The sequence below is a fragment of the Candida tropicalis genome (assembly GCF_000006335.3).
Source record: "Candida tropicalis MYA-3404 genomic scaffold supercont3.5, whole genome shotgun sequence".
Taxonomy (NCBI): Eukaryota; Fungi; Ascomycota; class Pichiomycetes; order Serinales; family Debaryomycetaceae; genus Candida; species Candida tropicalis.
In genome coordinates this window covers 406,356-426,206 of record NW_003020057.1, presented here as the reverse complement: position 1 = coordinate 426,206, position 19,851 = coordinate 406,356, and the positions used below count along the sequence as shown (strand labels likewise).

The 19,851-nt window shown below is 32.6% G+C and overlaps 8 protein-coding genes across 8 annotated transcripts; 3 read left to right on the top strand and 5 right to left on the bottom strand. All coding sequences in view use genetic code 12, as the record gives it.

Moving 5' to 3' along the window:
* Window positions 1–310: 310 nt before the first annotated feature.
* CMD1 (calmodulin) lies at window positions 311–652 on the bottom strand (the record flags this gene model as incomplete). Its single annotated transcript, XM_002549561.1, has 1 exon — window positions 311–652. One exon carries the CDS (start codon window positions 650–652, stop codon window positions 311–313), a length of 342 nt encoding a protein of 113 aa, XP_002549607.1.
* A 609-nt stretch (window positions 653–1,261) lies between these two features.
* CTRG_03903 (deoxycytidyl transferase) lies at window positions 1,262–4,627 on the top strand (the record flags this gene model as incomplete). The annotated part of the gene is made up of 1 exon (XM_002549560.1): window positions 1,262–4,627. One exon carries the CDS (start codon window positions 1,262–1,264, stop codon window positions 4,625–4,627), a length of 3,366 nt encoding a protein of 1,121 aa, XP_002549606.1.
* A 107-nt stretch (window positions 4,628–4,734) lies between these two features.
* On the top strand, window positions 4,735–5,880 carry HOS1 (histone deacetylase; the record flags this gene model as incomplete). The annotated part of the gene is made up of 1 exon (XM_002549559.1): window positions 4,735–5,880. One exon carries the CDS (start codon window positions 4,735–4,737, stop codon window positions 5,878–5,880), a length of 1,146 nt encoding a protein of 381 aa, XP_002549605.1.
* Window positions 5,881–5,889: 9 nt separating this feature from the next.
* Window positions 5,890–7,278, bottom strand: ALG1 (chitobiosyldiphosphodolichol beta-1,4 mannosyltransferase; the record flags this gene model as incomplete). The annotated part of the gene is made up of 1 exon (XM_002549558.1): window positions 5,890–7,278. One exon carries the CDS (start codon window positions 7,276–7,278, stop codon window positions 5,890–5,892), a length of 1,389 nt encoding a protein of 462 aa, XP_002549604.1.
* Window positions 7,279–7,594: 316 nt separating this feature from the next.
* Window positions 7,595–9,703, top strand: CTRG_03900 (nucleotide diphosphatase/phosphodiesterase; the record flags this gene model as incomplete). Its single annotated transcript, XM_002549557.1, has 1 exon — window positions 7,595–9,703. One exon carries the CDS (start codon window positions 7,595–7,597, stop codon window positions 9,701–9,703), a length of 2,109 nt encoding a protein of 702 aa, XP_002549603.1.
* Window positions 9,704–9,752: 49 nt separating this feature from the next.
* Window positions 9,753–11,903, bottom strand: CTRG_03899 (uncharacterized protein; the record flags this gene model as incomplete). The annotated part of the gene is made up of 1 exon (XM_002549556.1): window positions 9,753–11,903. The coding sequence occupies one exon, from the start codon at window positions 11,901–11,903 to the stop codon at window positions 9,753–9,755; it is 2,151 nt and encodes a 716-aa protein (XP_002549602.1).
* NIF3 (Nif3p) lies at window positions 11,903–12,283 on the bottom strand (the record flags this gene model as incomplete). Its single annotated transcript, XM_002549555.1, has 1 exon — window positions 11,903–12,283. One exon carries the CDS (start codon window positions 12,281–12,283, stop codon window positions 11,903–11,905), a length of 381 nt encoding a protein of 126 aa, XP_002549601.1.
* Window positions 12,284–14,288: 2,005 nt separating this feature from the next.
* PPS1 (Pps1p) lies at window positions 14,289–16,727 on the bottom strand (the record flags this gene model as incomplete). The annotated part of the gene is made up of 1 exon (XM_002549554.1): window positions 14,289–16,727. One exon carries the CDS (start codon window positions 16,725–16,727, stop codon window positions 14,289–14,291), a length of 2,439 nt encoding a protein of 812 aa, XP_002549600.1.
* Between the last annotated feature and the right edge of the window lie 3,124 nt (window positions 16,728–19,851).

The following is a 19,851-nucleotide window of genomic DNA, read 5'->3' as shown; positions in this document are numbered from 1 at the left end:
AACTAGGACCATTAGGACCATTAGGAAAAAAATAAAACAAAATGAAACAGTGTTCAATAGAGACTATATAGATACATAGGAGAACGCTATTGAAAGATAGCCGATATTGTTTCCGCTTAGTTATTTCCAGTAGTGCTCTGCTGAGGTTTTCATCAACAAGAAAGAATTCGCTCTTTTTATTCAAGAGCAACTACCGAATAGACAGTTAACCACAAAAGAAAAGACACCTGGTATTAAATAAAAATAAAAAATATAATGAAAGAAGATAAAAACTTGTATAAATCAAACAAAATTCGTTCAGTTAATTCGTTTATTTGGCAGCTAACAACAGGGTGAATTCTTGGATATCAATTTCACCATCATTATTGGTGTCAGCTTCTTTGATCATTTGATCAACATCAGCATCAGATAATTTTTCACCAATTGAAGTCAAAACGTGTCTCAATTCAGCAGCACTGATTTTACCATCACCATTTCTGTCAAAAACTTTGAAAGCTTCAGCAATTTCAGCTTCAGAGTCGGTATCTTTCATTTTTCTAGCCATCATGGTCAAGAATTCTGGGAAATCAATGGAACCATCGGAATTGACATCAACTTCGTTGATCATATCAGTCAACTCACTTTCAGATGGGTTTTGACCCAAAGATCTCATGACTGTACCTAATTCTTTGGTGGTGATTTTGCCATCGCTATCTTTGTCAAACAAAGAGAAAGCTTCTTTGAATTCAGCAATTTGTTGTTCAGATAATTTTTCAGCCTATAAGGAACGACAATTGTGTTAGTAACAACTTTACTATTTCATGTACCTGAAACACAGCAACTTTAATACCAGACTAATTTTTCTTTTTTTTTTCTTCCTCCTCCTCTTCATTTTCGTCTATATTATTATTATTCTTCCTCTCATCAAAACAACTGGTAGTAGTTCACCAATGATCCAATGTTTCCTAGATGCAACAATCTAATACTGTACATACCATTCTTAAATATAATCCGTTAAATCCTATCTAGAATCTAGTAATTGTAGTTTGTGAAATAGAAAAAGCAAAAGTTTGAAAATAATAAAAAAAAAACTACGAAAAAAAAAAAAATGAAAATGTATCAAACACTTTGTACAAAATGTAATCAGTGATCCATTTGTTGTCATTTGAAATTCTCACTTAGAAAACACCGCACAGACACGACCATAAGATATTTTTAGTTTTCGTATTTATTTCTCCAACCGTTTCTTTGTTTAACACCTTTGATTCACTTCTGTTAGTTAATGGATAATGCAAATAGTGAGGATATTACTAATGCTGATGTTACTGAGACATCTCAGTATCAAGACTTTTTAATGTCACTTGATGATGATAAACTCATTTCTCATGTTCAGAATATTGGGAAACAACAAGAATTACATCATCATCATCCTTCCTTTCATCCTTCCTTTCAAGAAGTGTCCACTCCAAGAAAAAACGCGTCTTTTAATAGCAACATTAGTTCGGATCCGTTTAATGATGGTTTGGATGATGAAATAATGAATATTGGTGGTAGTAAGACCACAGAGGTTCGGGCCGATATTGAAAATGAGTCTGAAGAAAATGAGGCTGAGAAATCTGTTGGGGAACTACACAAATTTGGTGATTATGGTACCTATTTTCGTTCAAAACATCTAAAACAACAAAGACAAGATGAAGAATATGTGAAATGGGACTTGAAAAGACGGAAGTTGCAAAATTTGGATTCCGAACCCAAACAGATATTTCAAGGCTGTTCTATTTATGTCAATGGGCATACTGATCCATCTATTAATGAAATACATCGATTAGTTATTCTACATGGTGGTAAGTTCATCAGTTATTTAGTTAATAAATCAAGTGCAACACATATTGTATGTGATAGACTCACTCCGAGGAAAAGTATTGAGTATAAAAATTGTCGAGTTGTTAAAGCTCAATGGATCGTGGATTCAGTAGCAAAGCAAGAATTGCTAGATTGGAAAGAGTATAGATTAATTGCTGAAGTGGCATACAATCAAAAACGTTTGGATTTTATTAAACAAAACCCAATCCACGAAGCTGACGAAGACCAAGATGAAGATGGAGATGGGTTACTCCAGGAGGATGATGATGATGATGATAATAATGAGTTTTTCAGGAAACTGCAGGAACTCGAACAGGTGATTTCAACTACTGATAAAGTAGAGAATGAGGATGATGATATTGAACTTTCGGTATTCGAAGGAGAAATAACTGAGGACCAAAAGGGTGTTCATAAGGTCAGAAACAAGCTTGTATTAGATGCAAGACATCCAGATTTTCTTCCAAATTTTTTCAAAAACTCTCGATTACATCATCTAAGTATGTGGAAATCAGATTTAAGATTAAAATTTTTACGAAGAATAGTGAAAGAAGAATTACATCAATCTCAGTCCAAATTGGATAACCCGTTTCTTGATTCTGTAAAAGAAAAAGTTATTATGCATATTGATTTTGATTGTTTCTTTGCTACGGCGTCGTGTTTACTTCGACCTGATTTGGATATCAACAAACATCCAATTGCTGTTACTCATGGAGGGAGAACATCTGACATTGCAAGTTGTAACTATGTTGCAAGAAGTTTTGGTCTCAAGAATGGTATGTGGCTCGGCCTGGCCAAAAAAATGTGTCCAAACTTGATAACACTACCCTATGATTTTGACAGCTATGAGAAATACTCAAGTGAGTTTTATAATTATTTGTTATCCAGCAAGTACTTTGATTCAATTTTTCCGGTTCTGATTGATGAAGTATTGGTTGATGCAACGACATATTGTAATAGTCAGATTGGGGGTATACACACAGTAGTAGAAGAATTGTCATCAAGAATTCGTCAGGATGTGTTCACATTGACAAAGTGTTCTGTGAGTGTAGGAGCATCAACAAATGTATTATTGGCAAAATTAGCTCTCAGAAAAGCAAAGCCAAATGGACAATTTCAATTATTTGATAACGTGGAGTCGTTCTTGCAGACAATTTCAATACGCGATTTGCCTGGATTTGGTAGAGGTATTATGGAAAAGCTACAAAATCACACTAGTGCAACGAATCCAGAAATTAAGGATATACTCCATCTCCTGAAAGCTGCATTGATTGAACTGCTAGGTGAAAAGACGGGTTGTAAGTTATATGAATATTGCAGAGGTATCGATGAAACCAAAATTGAGATAGATACAAAGAATCCTGAAGCTATGCTAGGAAGAAAATCAGTATCAGTTGATGTAAACTTTGGTATTAGATTTGACACCGTTGAAGAATTGGATGATTTTCTTGTCCGATTATCCAAAGAGCTATATCAGAGACTTGTAACGTTGGGTATTTGTGGATCAAGTTTATCATTGAGGTTGGCTAAGCGAGCTGCCGGTGCCCCAGTGAACCCACCAAAGTTTCTAGGAATGGGGTATTGTGATTATGTGAACAAATCTTCAAGATTAGGGGTGCCCACAAATGACTGGGGTATTATTGGAAATGAAGTCAAACTGCTTTATCGTTCAGTGAACATCCAGGTTAGTGAATTACGTGGTGTATCTATCACAATGGCTAAATTGAAGGATACTGAATCTGTGAAGAACAGCCGTCAAATGAGATTGCCATTTGCCAAGGCGAAAGATAAATTGCAAATTAATGATGAGTTGAAAAGAATAGCCAAAGATGCATCTCCTGGGAAACCAAAGACACCGGAAAGATTGTTCTTCAAGAAGAATATGTCAGAAAATAAAAGCAGCAAGATCTCGACATCTGATCCATCATTTGACATTGAAAACTTTGATTGGGAAGTACTTGATGCTTTACCATATGATATTAAATTGGAGTTGAAAGGAGAATTAAGAAGACGTGGTTTAATACCAGAAACAAGTCCCACAAAGGGAAAAGTCTATCGCCAACAATTGCTACCAACCCAAGCGGGTAGTGCTCCCAAATATATACGTGTTGTCGATTCTCCTCCAAAGAAGGCCACAACTTCTCCCCGTAAAAGGAAATCTTCTACGCCGCTGCCGGTAAAACCAAAACAAAAGCAAAAACCACAACCTATGTATCAAGAATCACAATCATATGATTCGTCTGTTCTCAATGAATTACCATCATCCATTAAAGAATCTGTTTTAAAAGATATGGAATATAGAAAGAAAATCAAGAAATTTGATCTAGCACCCATGAAGGATAAACTAGTGAGAAAGATAGATGAAACAAAGGTAAAAGTCACTGAGATTACTGATTCTTGGATAAACCAACAGGAGAAACTAGTTGATGATCCTTTGTTTTTAAATCAAAGATTATCTACACGAGATTTAAGTAAAAGAATTGATGATTGGGTTAGTTCATCATTAGACCAAGCCGGTCCTCATGAGGAAGATATGAAACTATTTGCAGGGTTTATTAGTGAGTTGTTACATCAAAATCAGTTGAACAGGGTTTTGATATTAATTAAACAAATCAAACTGAAATTGGTGTACCAGAAAAGTATAATGTCGTTGCAGGAATTGACTGAAGAAGATAGATTGTTTAAACAGGAAGGTATTGATGATTGGAATAGTCAATTGGATAATCAAATAGAACCATTAATTGTGGAATATTGTAAGAAACGAAATATCACATCTATAGTATATTAATTTGTATACATTTTTAAATAGTTTTTGCAATTTATTTCAACGAAAAAATCAAAAAAAAAATATTATACAACAAGAAATCATCTCTGCGAGTAGCACAACGAACAGTGATGAAACAACGACACGTCCATCTAGCACTATCAGACAATGCAACTAAAATATGTGATTTGCTTCCGTCTAACAAAGGACGACAATCATTAGTTTATGGACTAATCAAAGCCTATAATCTTGATCAGATTTGTGATGATACTATAGAAATTCTTGCCTGTCTGGCGAAAGAATTAACTATGTATCATAGTGAAGAATTTGTCAACCATATACTACACACTCGTGATAATGAAGATCACCCAAAAGAAGACGAGTCATATGAGTTGAATAAATTAGATAAGAAATTTGGACTTGTTTATGATTGTTATTATTTCCCATCAATGGATCAATATATACGACTCACAGCTGGATCAAGTATTCTTACAGCAAAGACAATTATATCCCAACAAAAATCATCTACAAAACAAATCATTGGAATTAATTGGTATGGAGGAAGACATCATTGTCATAAATCTCAAGCATCTGGATTTTGTTATATTAATGATATAGTATTATCAATTAATATTCTTCGAAAATATTTAGGTTCTGTATTTTATCTTGATTTAGATTTACATCATGGTGATGGTGTTGAAAATGCATTTAAATTCTCCAAGAAAATATCAACTTGTTCAATTCATAGATATGATATTGGAATATTTCCAGGAACTGGAAGTTTAAAAAGTTCTGCTACGAATACATTTAATATACCTACACGAAAAGGATTAAATGATAAAAGTATGAGTTGGATCATTGATGAAGTTGTTATACCTTTAATTGAAAAGTTTGGTCCAAAAAGTATTGTTATCCAAGCCGGTTGTGATGGTTTATCAACAGATGAACACAAAGAATGGAATATGAGTATTAAAGGTTATGCAAATAGTATTGATACAATATTAGAGAGGTTTGATAAGACGCCAGTGATGATTCTTGGAGGAGGTGGCTATAATCACACTGAAACAGCAAAATGCTGGACATATATCACGGGAAAGGTACTACAATTGACAGATACAGAACAATGGGATATAATACCGGACCATAAAGAGCTAGATGCTTATGAAAAAGATGGGTTTCAATTCTGGACAGAAAAGAACTCATCATATGGTAAGATGAAGGATGAAAATACCAAAGAGTACTTGAATGAAATAAAAACGTATTTATTGTCTCTATAAAAATCGAACCTATCTACCCTTTATTTGTTTAGTATCAAATTTAGAACCCAATACACTAAACCAATTCTCGTCCCATCTAAGTTTACTTTCTTCCATTGCACCATTTTTAATCGTGGATAATAATTTTTCATCTGTAAATACTTCATTTATTAAATGGCAGACTTGTTTAGATTCTTTAGTTTGTGATTTATCCTTGGTGATTAATCCATTAACACCATCTTTAACCAACTCATCAATAGCTGGGAAGTTTAAGGAAATAACAGGAACTCCACATCCAAAAAAATCAACAATTTTCATTGGTAAATCAATACCACTAGAGGAAGTGTGCAAAGAAATACCCAAATCTGCACATGCTAATACTTTAGGATAATCTTCAGCAGATAACCATGCGGTTTTAACTATAACTTTTGGAGAAAATTTCAATTCTTCAACAGTTGTCAAAAACTTCTCTTTTAATGGTCCTTTTCCTGTAACTATTAAACACACTGGTGGAGTATTGGAAATTCCCTCGTATTCTTTTAACGCATCTAAAAGAATATTGAAATCTTCATCGGGAGTGAAAGATGTTGAACTAATTAATATTTTATACTTTTGAGTATCAATGTCTTTAAATAACTCGTGTTTAGAAGTAAATTCCAGTTTATCTGTGATTGGTTGAAATTGATCTCCCGGTCTATCATATAATGTTACAATTCTATTCTTTTTCAATCCAAACTCTGTGTTTAAAAATTTCCTCATATTTTTCGTAACGGTTATATTCAAATTTGCAAAATGACCCAAAATATGTTCATAAAATTTAACAATTCTAACAAATGGATGGTTTAAATTATTGTATCTTAAATTTAAAATCGTATAATTCAAATTGTGCCAATCTATAATCAATTCTGTTTCACGACTGAAAAATTTGATGAAAACAATAATCACAAGTAATATAGGTATACTTGGTGGGTTTTGAATCATGATATAATCGGTACCTCTTGTATTCCATAATATTTTCCAAATTTGTTTACATTGAGTGGAAATTTTGTATAATGCAAATAAAGCAAATGGTAAATCATTAGTATTTTTAATAACATCAATGGGAATAATATCAATACTAACATCATCAAGAACTTCAGGGGATGGTTCGGTTTCTATGTATCCACACAAATTAACAAAATAATCTAATTTACTAAATGTCATAGCATGATAACACATTCGTGGCGAATGACCTAAATCTCCTAATACGAATATTGAAATCATTTTACGTTGACTAGATTTTCTTTTATGGAAAAACCATGGTAAAACCAGATAGGCAATAATAGGTAAACAAAGATAAACCCCAATTAAATAGTACAACCATGGTCCTGAGTACTGCCAGACATGATCAAAACCTTTGTATTTGATAAACTCAGTCATTGGTTAATGTAAACTTGGTGGTGTTACGAGAATAATTATAGTATAGTAGTTTCCATACTTTTTTTTTTTTAATTTGATACCGAAGAACCCAAATCATGACAGGAAAAAATATTCAATCAACAGAAAAAGAGACCAAGACAGGATTCGAACCGGGAACAAACCAACTGATGTGTAATCTCAGTTTCAAATAATCAAAAAAATTTTCCTAGCGAGATTTCATCCCTCCTTTTTGCGAATAATAATTCCGATTAGAATTTATTCAATTTTTGTTATTTATTATCAGTATTACTACTAATTTCAAACCACCAACCCAACAATGTCGCATCCCCAACCTCATGCTGTTGATGTTCCTATCACAGATATGGATGATCCAGAGGATGATATCATATTTGCTGAACAAGCACATGACAACACACATACAAGACCAAGCACGTTTTTAGATACGTTAGATTATGAAAACACCGCTTCTTCACAACAGGGACAAAATGGACCAGGTATATTTTCCAAATTTAAATCATTTTTGACAAATTCTCAACCATCAAGTGCTAGTGATTATGAAATGGTACTGCGTTTTGATATCGATACTCCCAGTGAAACTGATGGAGAATATGATGAATCAAGAGAGCCTCCTCTTGATATTAGAGATTATAGAATAAAGTTACTAGAGAAGCAGGTCAAAAATAGAACCATCATCGGAAGTGTAGTATTGTTTACAGTTGGTATTTTAACGTTTATTTTATTCTTCAATAGAAATAATGGTCATTTGGGGATTCAACTGAGTGGTGGTAATACTCGTAGAATTTACACCAATTCAACTCATAATTTCCATCAAACTACTATTTTAATATCACTTGATGGATTCCATCCCCATTATATCAATCCCTTGGATACTCCTACCATGCATAATATAATGAAGAATGATTATGGTGCACCATATATGATACCGAGTTTCCCATCTCTGACATTCCCAAATCATTGGACTTTAATCACTGGGTTATATCCATCAGAACATGGTATTGTCGGTAATACATTCTATGACCCTTTACTCAAGAAACAATTCATAAATACCAATCCAAAGATTGGAGGATTGGACCCTGATTTTTGGCAAGGTGGGGAACCTATTTGGAAAACTGCAAAGAAACAAAATATCAAAACCGCAGTTCATATGTGGCCAGGATCTGAAGTTCCACATATTGGACCGGAAGATGATTTTGATAGATATAATGGATCAGAATTGTTGTCAAGTAAAGTCGATAGAGTAATGGGATGGTTAGATAGAGATTCTATTGATAACAGACCAGAATTGATTCTTACATATGTACCAACAATTGATCAATTTGGACACAAGTTTGGAATTTCAGGACAAAACTTAACTGATGCTTTAACTTATGTGGATAATTTCCTTGATTTATTGAAACAAGAATTACACAAAAGAAATCTTGATGATATTGTAAATGTGATTATTGTCAGTGACCATGGAATGGCACCTACATCAAATGATAGGTTGCTCTATCTTGATGATTTGATTGATCTTGACAAGATCGAGCATATTGATGGTTGGCCATTATTTGGATTGAGACCAAAGGAAGAGTTTTCTGTTGATGAAATATACAATGAACTTCAGGAGAAATTTAACAAGATGGGATCAGAAATCACGTCAAATTATGAGATTTATAAAGTAGAAGATGTTCCAAAAGAATTCCAATTTGGTGGTAATCTTACTGATCACAAGTTTAATTATAGATTAGCACCGATTTGGATTTTCCCAAATGTTGGGTATTCAATCACAACCCATCAACAAATGAAAGATAATAATTTTGATTACAAACCAAAGGGAGTTCATGGATACAACAATACACATTTATTAATGAGGGCTATATTTTTAGGATTTGGTCCATATTTCAAGAATAAACCACTTAAAGTTGAACCTTTCCAAAATACTCAAGTTTATAATTTGGTTTGTGATACTTTAGATATTATCCCTGCTCCTAATAACGGTACTCAAATTCATGAAATCTGGGCAAATGAATTGGATGATGGTTGGTTAGATAGTTTGAGTTTCCCTAATTTACCATTTGAAATTGAACATATTGTAAGAAATAATGCCACTTATGATTCACTCTGGAGAAAAGGAAAATATCAAGAAGCAGAAGAAGAAGGAGGAGAGAAGGAAATTCCTACAAATGATCATCCTTTGGAGGATATGAAATCTGAAGAATCGACAATAACTTCATTGACACCTGAAAAATTACCTAAACCTACTGATTTTATTTCGACTGAAACAGGAAATACTTTAACCACGCTGACAACCTCAAAAATCCACCAAGGTTTTGGTGACATCATGGGTGATATAATGGACGGAATTGGGGATGGTGTAGAAGCAATTGGCGATGCTTTTCACAATCTTATAGACGATATATTCTGATACTCAAGATATATAATTAATTTGTGTATTTATTGAAAAGAATAATAATTTAGAGGTCGTTAAACATCGTAGAATGATTAGCTGGTGAATCAATAACAAATGGTGAATGAGTTTGTCTTGTAGGAGTCATTGTAATTAAATCAGTTGTATCAACAGAATGAATCGAACTATAAGGAGATTTATGAGTTGAATTACTTCTTTCATCAGTAGAATCCTGACATAATTTGACAATTTCATCTTTTGTTAAATTTAAAAATGAATTAGATCTTGTAATTATAGACCATTTTTTCTTAATTAAATCAATTACAGGAGATAAAAATATTCTTTCGTCTGAAAGAGCTAGTTCTTTCCATATTTTAAGCAACACAGTAACGTCATCTTCGGTCTCATCATTGAATTCAAATTGAAAAGTATGAAATAAATGGAATAATTTCTTTGTCACCAAACTTGCTAAATCTCGTAGTGCATACATGTTTGCCAATACAAGTAACCCAGTATAATCAACCATTGTGATGTCTTCAAGATATTTACTATCAAATTCAATGGAGCCCAGATATAAGTAATAAATTAAAGCCTTGATTCGAATATACGGTTCGGGGAGAAACAATTTGTTTTCAATAGATTCATTCATACCCGATGATAACATTGTATGGAAATGTGGCCATCGTGCAATCAAGATGGTTTTGTGCACCGGTATTTCCTTCGTAGAATACGGTAGTTGCTGCGGTTGACTCTCATACACCCGTTTTGCTTCTTCGTTTTCCAAGCAAATTATTTCAAAATCTGTAAATTCCTGCTGTATTAATAGTTTTAAAAAGTCCTTAGATAGTGAATCATCTATAGTATTGGAAATACCGAAATCATTCATGTTTATTTGTAACATAAAATTCAATCTTTGTATTAGCAGTTCTTCGTTAGGGAAATTGGTAGTTTCATCTTCATCCACATCTTTGTCTTGTTGGTCTTCTGTGCTTAGATACCCACCAAATGAGTTGGCAAGTTTGCCATTTCGTTTCCCCAAAAAATACAACTTACCATTGTGATTCACAAACACCGATTTCCAGCTGCATTTCATGGTATCCATATCATGAAAATAATAGTCTATAGTTTTCTGGTTCAACAACTCTATTGTATCAAAATTATCAAGATTGAAACAAGAAATCTTAAGCAGATCTTTTGGACTATTCCATGATGGGAGATTCACTTTCAAACAAAGACTTGGGTTAATATTGCTAGACAACACAGAAACTTCGTTGAGAGCCCCAATGGCATCATTTGAATGCAAGTAAATTTCACCAATGCTACCTGTTCTTAAAGAATAGTATACAATGGATCGAACATGGTTCATATCCTTGTCCAATCCACCAAATGAAAAAATTCGATCTTTATAAACCAAAATAGTATGGTCAAATCTGTGTACAAACTCAATTGGACCCAGCCAAATTCCAGTCACCAAATCATAAATATACAAATCATTCAATGGACTTGATTTCACTAATCCACCACTAATATACATCTTAGTTCCATCTTCACTTAAACAACACGCGTGTCTTGATCTTGGACTAGGACTATTTTCAAGGGCAAACAATGGTGGACCAATCCATTTTTTTTCATAAATGTTATAAATCATCATAAGACTATCATTTTTCACTTCTCCAGTGGCACTTGCTGTAGTTGGAACTTCATCTTCAAATGGCAATCCCCCAAATACTAACACATTTCCATTTCCAATACATATAGCCAGATGTCCTTCTCTAAATAACCCTTCTACTTTATTATCTATTTCCCAAGTCATGGTTGAAGTATCCAATAGATATACATTACTGTCTAACTCATCATCTTGATCAAACCCTCCATACAAGAAAACATATGGAGTTCCTGTACATGCGACAATAGCAGATTTGACATTGTAAGACGGAATTGAACCTTTCAAATCAAAGGTTTTCATTGACGGCTGGTGCTTTTCCGCCATTTCCAAAAGAGTAACGATGTTGAATGTATGCGTGTATTGATTGTTGTTGTTGTTGTTGTTGTTAGATAATATCGACAGTCTTGCTAAAACGTGATAGAGATACCAAAGATGAAGAGATCGTTTATCGGGTTGCCTAAAAATAAAATAAGAAAAATTCAGCAACACAATTTTTCTCTTTTTCCCTGCAGAAGAAAAAAGACAAACAAAAAATAAAAGTCGTGTATTCATTACCAAGTTTCGAGAGGATCTTTATCAGTTTCACTGATCAATACTTGCTGGTCTTCAACTTGTAATTCGTCTCTTAATTGTTGTTGAATAACTTTTAAAAATGCTCTTTCGGTGTTTGAATGATTACAGCAGATAACAGCAGAACCCAGTTCTTTGAAATATAAAGCTTCATGATGGGATAACTCACCAGTGTAGTACAAATCAGCCTTGACAGTTTTGAAAACACCACCACCAGATCCAGCACAAACGGCAATTGAACTGATTTGTTTTTGTTTATCGCTAGTTGCCACTTGAACGTATTTTAATCCTAACAGGGACTTGACATTTGCTACTAACTCTTGTAATCCAACAGGGTTTTGTAATTTAACTAATCTACCCATACCACAATCTGGTTCATTTGAATCTTGTTCAATTGGTGTGGATGATTCGACTTTATAACCTTTAGTTATTCCATCAACCAAGAAATCATTGACACCACCTTTGGCACTATCCACAGCAGTATGTGGGCAATAAACATTAATATTATTTTGAATCAATTTGATCAAAGATCTTTGTTGTGGATCATTAGAAGTGATTGATTTTAAGCCACGGAAAATAAATGGATGATAAGCTATTATGAAATTGACATTTTTAGAAATCGCTTCATCAGCAACTGATTGAGTTAAATCAATGGTCAAAAGGATTTTTGGAACCTCGTGGGCATTACTTGATTCAACTAATAATCCGGTATTATCCCAAGATTTATCGGCCAAAGCAATTGGATAAAATTTTTGAACTGCAAGAAGAAAAAAAAAAGTACAGGTTAGTATAAATTGACTTTATATTATTGATAGTAACGTGGCAATGTATGGGATGAATACATACTTGCGTTGACAACTTTTTGGATCGAGTTTTTTGACATTGTTTTATGATGATGCTGTTTTAATTATTGATGGTTTATACCGCAAGGCAAATTTTTTTTATTTTTTTTTTTTTCTTTAAGCTTTTGGTACTAGGCGTCGGCCGAGATTTTTTTTTTTAGCCTTAAGGTTTAACACACGAATAGTGTTTCCTATTTCGACCATTAGTATTGGTTAACGATAACAAAACGTGTGTTCACCAATAGATATCACCAAATAAAAATTGACGTGAGGTCATTTGAGCTTCAATATTAAGCTATCAAACCAACAAAAATACAAACTAAGATGTAATTATTAGAGTTTTATGGTTTATTATCAATGGATGCGAAATTATAATTAGCACCGGCTGTTTAATTGTGTGTGTGTGTATGTGTGTGCCACAGTATTTTATATTAATAATACAACACGTCAAATGAATGACTGCCTATCACTCCCCATGTTTCGCTTAAATGGAGGTTGGTAGTAGTTCTCACAACCATTAAATTTACTTATTTTCTTAATGTTTAAGTACTCTTATCAGTAACGAATTAAGAGATTAATTTCTTACCGTGGGTATATATGACGTATGACATTTTACAAGAAACTTTACTCAACAGATTCGAAGTTTTCTATTCAACCGATTCTCAATTGTTATGTACCTTTTTGCCTCCAATACTACCATATGTTTTTATTGGCATTTTCTAATGCAGTTTTCACTACTATTTTTTTTTTTGTAATTATCGGACTTTATAGCCCCACAACGACTACCCGCTATACACATTGTTAAGTTTATAGGGCTATGTTTTACTTGATCGTTTTTTTTCTATTATTTTGTAATTGTTTTCTTTAGTGCCAATTAAATGTAAGGATAGATAATACAAACGGCCCATTCTTTTTTGTTTATGTATTTATAAATACACACGTCATGAGTTGCGTCTTTGTTTGAACTTAATCTCTCTGAGTAATCGAAAGCAAAATAAAATAATATAGAAGCATGGGTTTATGAAACAATTCAATAACAATGGCGGTAAACAATAACGTAACAAAGTTAAAAACCCTGACGAGACCCGTTGTATATCCAACAACGTAGGTCATGTAAAAATAGGCTATGTGGTGGTGACAATAATACAATGTTGATAATAATATCACATTAATTTTATACATACATAAACCCATTCAAGCGGTGTCTCATGTAAATATAATCTTCGGTTAGACTGAAGTTCAACAAAATGGAATATACACCCCCTGATCTCCTCCATGTTAACCATTTGTCCAATATCTTATTAATAATAATAAAATAAATTAAAATAAATCGGCTTGATCATACATTAATAATAATAAACAAATTTATCAAAATTAAATTATACACACAAATTAATAAAAGAATAATACACTATAAGAATAAATAAAAAATAAAAAAAAAAATAACTAAGACATCAAAATGAAAAACCGTAACACGAACTGAAAGAAATAAATAAATAAATAAAAAACACTAGAAATGTAACCTTTATGACGATGATGACGATGTGTAAATCTGATTCAATCTATGAATCTCATCAGCAATAAACTCCCAATTCCATTTTTTAACCACCTTCTTGCCATCTTGAAGTTGGTCTGGCAATCCCAAATATTCCTCATACAAGAATAATTCATAAAATAATTTTAAATTAGGTTGAATTATAATATTGAACCGAATTATTCTTAACATGAAATACGCCTGTACCAACCCAATTCTAAAATGTTTCATAATACTAGCAATAACCAATGTAGCACTTCTACTAACACCGACTTTACAATGAATCAAAGTAGACTTTTTAGGAGATTGACCAAGAAGAATCTTATCATGGATGAATGGCGGGGCATCTAATAACATGGGTAAAATGGAATCTTTACCATCATCTTTGAAATTATGTATGTAGATTAAGGAATTGAGTGATGATGGGAGTGTTGCTTGAACTTTATATGGAATGAAATGATGAAGTTGCTCAAAATTAACTTCATAAATCTTGATATTATCATATTTGTAAATTGGTTTAAGAACAACAGGAGCAGCAAGTCTCTGTTCATAATCAAATTGAATATATTTAGAAAACATTTGGTTCCACCAACTTGGTAATTCATCAATAGAGATGATATTTGATATTCCAAAGGTTTCTAAAATTGTATTTGAACTGGAATGCAAAAGACTTCCGAGATATAGATGAGGGTAGACTTTGGATGGTAAATTTAATTGACCTTGACAATCAGCAAACCAATCATAAGGTTGTGGTTTAACTATTGGGTTCATAAAATAAAATCTATCAATAGAATTTAAATCTAAAGTGCTGGGTAAAATAATTGTAGGAAACTCCAGCAATAAATGTTTGTTTAAATAATCAACAAAGATCTCTAAATCTTGCAACAAGGAATAATCATTATCAAAGAAAAATAACTTAATCTCTTGTTTAGCCAAATACAATATGGATTCTTCAATGGTAAGTCTGTTTAATAATTGGGTTAACAAAACTAACCAAATAGTAGAACTTGTAAAACCATCATGACTGCCAATGAAAACTTTGTTGACTTTGGAGAGTTTGACAATCAATTTCAACACATTCAAAACACCAACTAAATCAATATCTTTATTACCTCCAAGTTGAGGAATCTTCAAACAGTATGAATTTGCACCCCCCTGGCTATAATCATGGTAAATCCATTGAAGAGTCTCAATCGGTGGGAAATTACACGACTGAATATCATCATCACAATAGATAATCAACTTGAACTCATTGTCGAGTGCTTTAACCAATTCATTATAATCAAGGATATTACCCACGCATATTTTATTATCAAACAACCAAGTTCTTCTATTACCACTCATTCTCCAAATCACATTTTGTTCATACCTGTGATACCTGGATACAAAATGTTCTCCTTGTGACGTGAACTCTTCCTCAGATGGATAAAATTTACTCAAGAATGAATTGTTATAAACTGGATCTTCATCTGTATCATTATCAAAATAATTTGGTTCTATTGTGCTCCACCAATCTTTATCCAACTCAACTGAATAGATATATTTTTCTGGATTAACTACTTTTCTTAACATTGACAACACATTAGCATTATCGGAATTGGTATAATTATATACAACAAAATGAGACAATGGAGCCATGAGTTTTAATTGACGGCCAAAATTCCTGCAATTCATTTTCATATCATGTTCATCATATTGATGTGGGTATACTGATAATTTTTCCCATTCATTGTAGTGTCTATCAAGAATTTGGTCTAGCTTGACGGAGTTGATTAAATCTGGAGTAATGGAATCAATTTCTTCATCATCACTTTTGATAAACATCAAATTGTTTAAATGCATGCTATCTATAATATGCAAGATATCCTTCATATGATTGTAGCTTTCAGTAAAATTATCCTCATGACCTCTGGTGGACAAGTCATGCAAATAGGGAAATAATTGGTTGGAATAGTTTTGATTAAATCTAGATTTCGTTTGATAGTAGAAATTTAATAATTGGTTGAATTTTTCAGTGGTATTGATAACATAAACTCCATCTCGTTTAGGTAAAGTTGAGTTGAATTTATTAAACCAAATTTCTTGGAAATCTTGGTGAGAAGATGATGATGACTTTCTCAAATTTGAAGTGTAATTTGTAGAGCTGGCATTGGAGAATTGCATATATTGTAAATCTGGGGAACTTGCATTATATGTGGAGTAGACATTACTTAGAATGCTTGAAGCAGAAGATATGGATGTGCTCGGACTAGTGGTATTATGCTGGCTGTTGCTATTACTACTACTAATGTTTGTGTTTTCAGCAATAATAGATGCATTGGAACTTGAGGTGGAGCTTGATGATAACAAACATGACATGGGAATTATACCCTGTGCTGATGATATTAGGCAAAGGGTTTCACTTGATGAAGAAGATGGAGATTGTGTCATTTGGTAGTTTCAAATACAGGTACTAGGAAAAAATAAAAAAAAATGATTGCTAAAAATTAAACTTGAAAAAAAGAAAAGCCCCCCACAATTACTTGAAAGTATAAGAAACTAAACTTGGTAAAAGAAATAGAAACAAACGAAAAGGAAAAAAAAAAAAAAACTCCAAGATATTCAAATTATGATGTAAATGACAGGATGGAAATATATATTGCTTTATATATTACTTGAAAAATAAAAATCCCAAAAAAGCAAAATTAATTTAAATTAAACAACAAAAAAAAAAAAAACAATTGACCCAATATAATTGACTTACATAATGCAGAAATAGTCAGATGTGACGAGTAAAGTTTTATTTTCTTACTCTCTGTCTTTCATGTAGATTAATCTGCAACTTGTAAAATAATAAAACAACAAAAAAAAAAAATAAAAAAAACCATAATCTACTTGCAAATAATAATAATGCACAGATAATTATTTTAGATTATGTACCATCTTCTAAATTGAGTTAAATTCAAATATACTTTCTTGCTATTTTCCCCTATTGTTTGCTCATCTCTATACTACACCATCTTATCATGTGATCTCTGTCACAATATTCTTGATTACACCCCCTTCTAGTCTGTTATATTTCAAGAAGGAAAACCATAAACTATATTACAATTATCAATCCAAAAACAATATAATTCAAACATGGAAACAAAAAAAAAGGAAAAGTTTATCTCATATCAGATAACCCAAACACACCTAATTGATCGTCTTTTTTTTTTAATTTTTGTAAGATGTTTCTCTATCATTTGAATTGGTGTGCTTGATCAAGAAGACGTGTTACACGTCACATCTATTCATAAACGAAATTAAGCATTGATAAAAATCAACAATGAATATAAGCCATTCTATAGTTGAAGGGTGCAATGGAAGAAAAGTAAGCGAAACATTCACATTTGATACTTTCGTTTCATGCTTCCTTTATTTATTTTGAATAATAGTACCGTTAAACGGTAGAGAACAAAGAGCCAATGAAAACAGTGAAGAGAGTGTGTATGAGAGGAAAGCGCGGTTATTTGATGTGTAACGAATAAGGATACGCTGAATTGTCTTCATTCCAACATGTAGAAGGCGGTATGATGTAATGTTCTTGCTTTACTACACGGTTCAATAAAATATCAAGAGGGATTTCTTATCGCAGATCTCAGACAGTCGTTTTTCTTAATTTTTCTTTGGTGGTGAATGTTTTAGTTGTTGTTTGTGGTTATTAGTGCGTGCAGGCTGGCTAGATTCTGATTGAAATTAAGGGGAGCAGCAGCAGCAGCAGCAGCAGCAACAGGAGGAGGAAGATGAAGAGGTAGTGCGCGTGTTCCCAGGAACAAACGAGGAGAAGTCTTTTTTTTTTCTGCTGTTGTTCTCCTTGTGCCTGGTTTGCCAGCTTTTGTGAAAACTAATTGTTAACCGTCGTCAAAATTAAAACATAAACAAATATACAGAAAAACGAAACGAATTTCAGTACACATGTAGGTGATTAATTTCCAATCACCTTGTTGTATATTATGCCTAGGCAGTACAGTTGCAAAAATACTAATATTACAAATGTATCTCAACACCCAGAAATGCTCCAAAAATGGATAAAATATAATACAGAATAAAAAATAACTGCGGGAATATTTTATTACTTGTAATACGGTATAGAATTTTATGGCTTTGACACACTAGAGGTAAAATATGAAAATGTAACACTGGGGGGTGCTCCATCAGTTGTATTTCATCAACCAGTACTGACACGTCTTGTTACATTCTCTCGTGGTTTTAATGATTATCGACACACATATCTTCCAAATCGAGTTAAAAAAATCTGTCCATTGCCCCCCTACATGAGGGATTTTTTTTTTATCCACTCTCGAAATTTCATCGTAGAAGTTTTTCCAGAGCTTTGAACATCCTTGAAATCAAGGTGATCGTCCCGTTCATTCCCAGTTGATCCCTAATCACCAAGTGAATTCTACGAAAACAACACACGAAGACAAACTGGAGTGGATATTCTAACAAAGAAGTTAAAAAGATTTGCAATTTAAATTGTTTCGGATTATCTGGTTACAAAACAATATTCCTTCCCCAAGTTTAGACGAGCATTAAATCATCTAATCATGTGACACAAATTTTTCTTTTTCCAGTTTTTCAATTCCCGCTAATTATTTAAAATTGATTTTACGAGATAAATAAAATAATAAAACATATGGTTGAACTTGTGTTATATAATATTGGTCGTTAATTAATTACTACAGGGAAGAGAAAGGGGCTAGAAGAGAGGACCTAAATGTTCTTCTTTTGTATCTTTTCTTTTGTGTCTGTGATTTTTGTTTATTAATTTGTTACCCAAAAATAATATATAATTTAAATTGTGGGGATTTGAATAAGAGGAGGAACCAAGGGAAAATGAATATTTTACCAGAGCCTTGAAATTCTCCTGGTTTTCCCACTTTCAATTTTCTGTTTTTACTTTGGGAGTTTTCTTGATCTGTTATACATAACATCGCATGTTTCGTTCATTACGGTGATTACCTGGGTCATACACGAAACAACTGGTTGTAAAGTCTACTCTTTATTAGAATGATTTACTGGATTCGTCATTTTTACAGGTTACTCTGTGCCACATACAAAAATATAATTAACAATGCTAGTATCGGACATATAGTTTGACACTCACTTTTAATAGTAAGTTATTTTATTTATTATTTATATTGTCAACAATTGAGTTGAATAAGAAATAGTTTAAATGTCAATCCAACGCGTCTATTGTTTATTGTGTGTGTCATCTTCTATTGGTTCTAGAAGTTACTTGCTTACGTTGTAACGGCATAATCTTTTTTGATAGTATTGTTATTTCATTAGTAAAGTACTTTATGACAAGTATATTTCATAGCTTAAATATTCTTGACAGAATTATGAAACTGTCCATGTCTTCAAAGAGGAGAGGTCTTTTTCTCATTCAGGCAATAATTGCAAGTTTAACTTGGATAAGGAACATTATTCTTACCGCTTGTTAAATTCAATGTTTAGATGAAAAATCGGAACGTCGGATGGTATAAGGAGCATGAATTACTTACACATGAATTTTAAGCTTCGGGAGTTC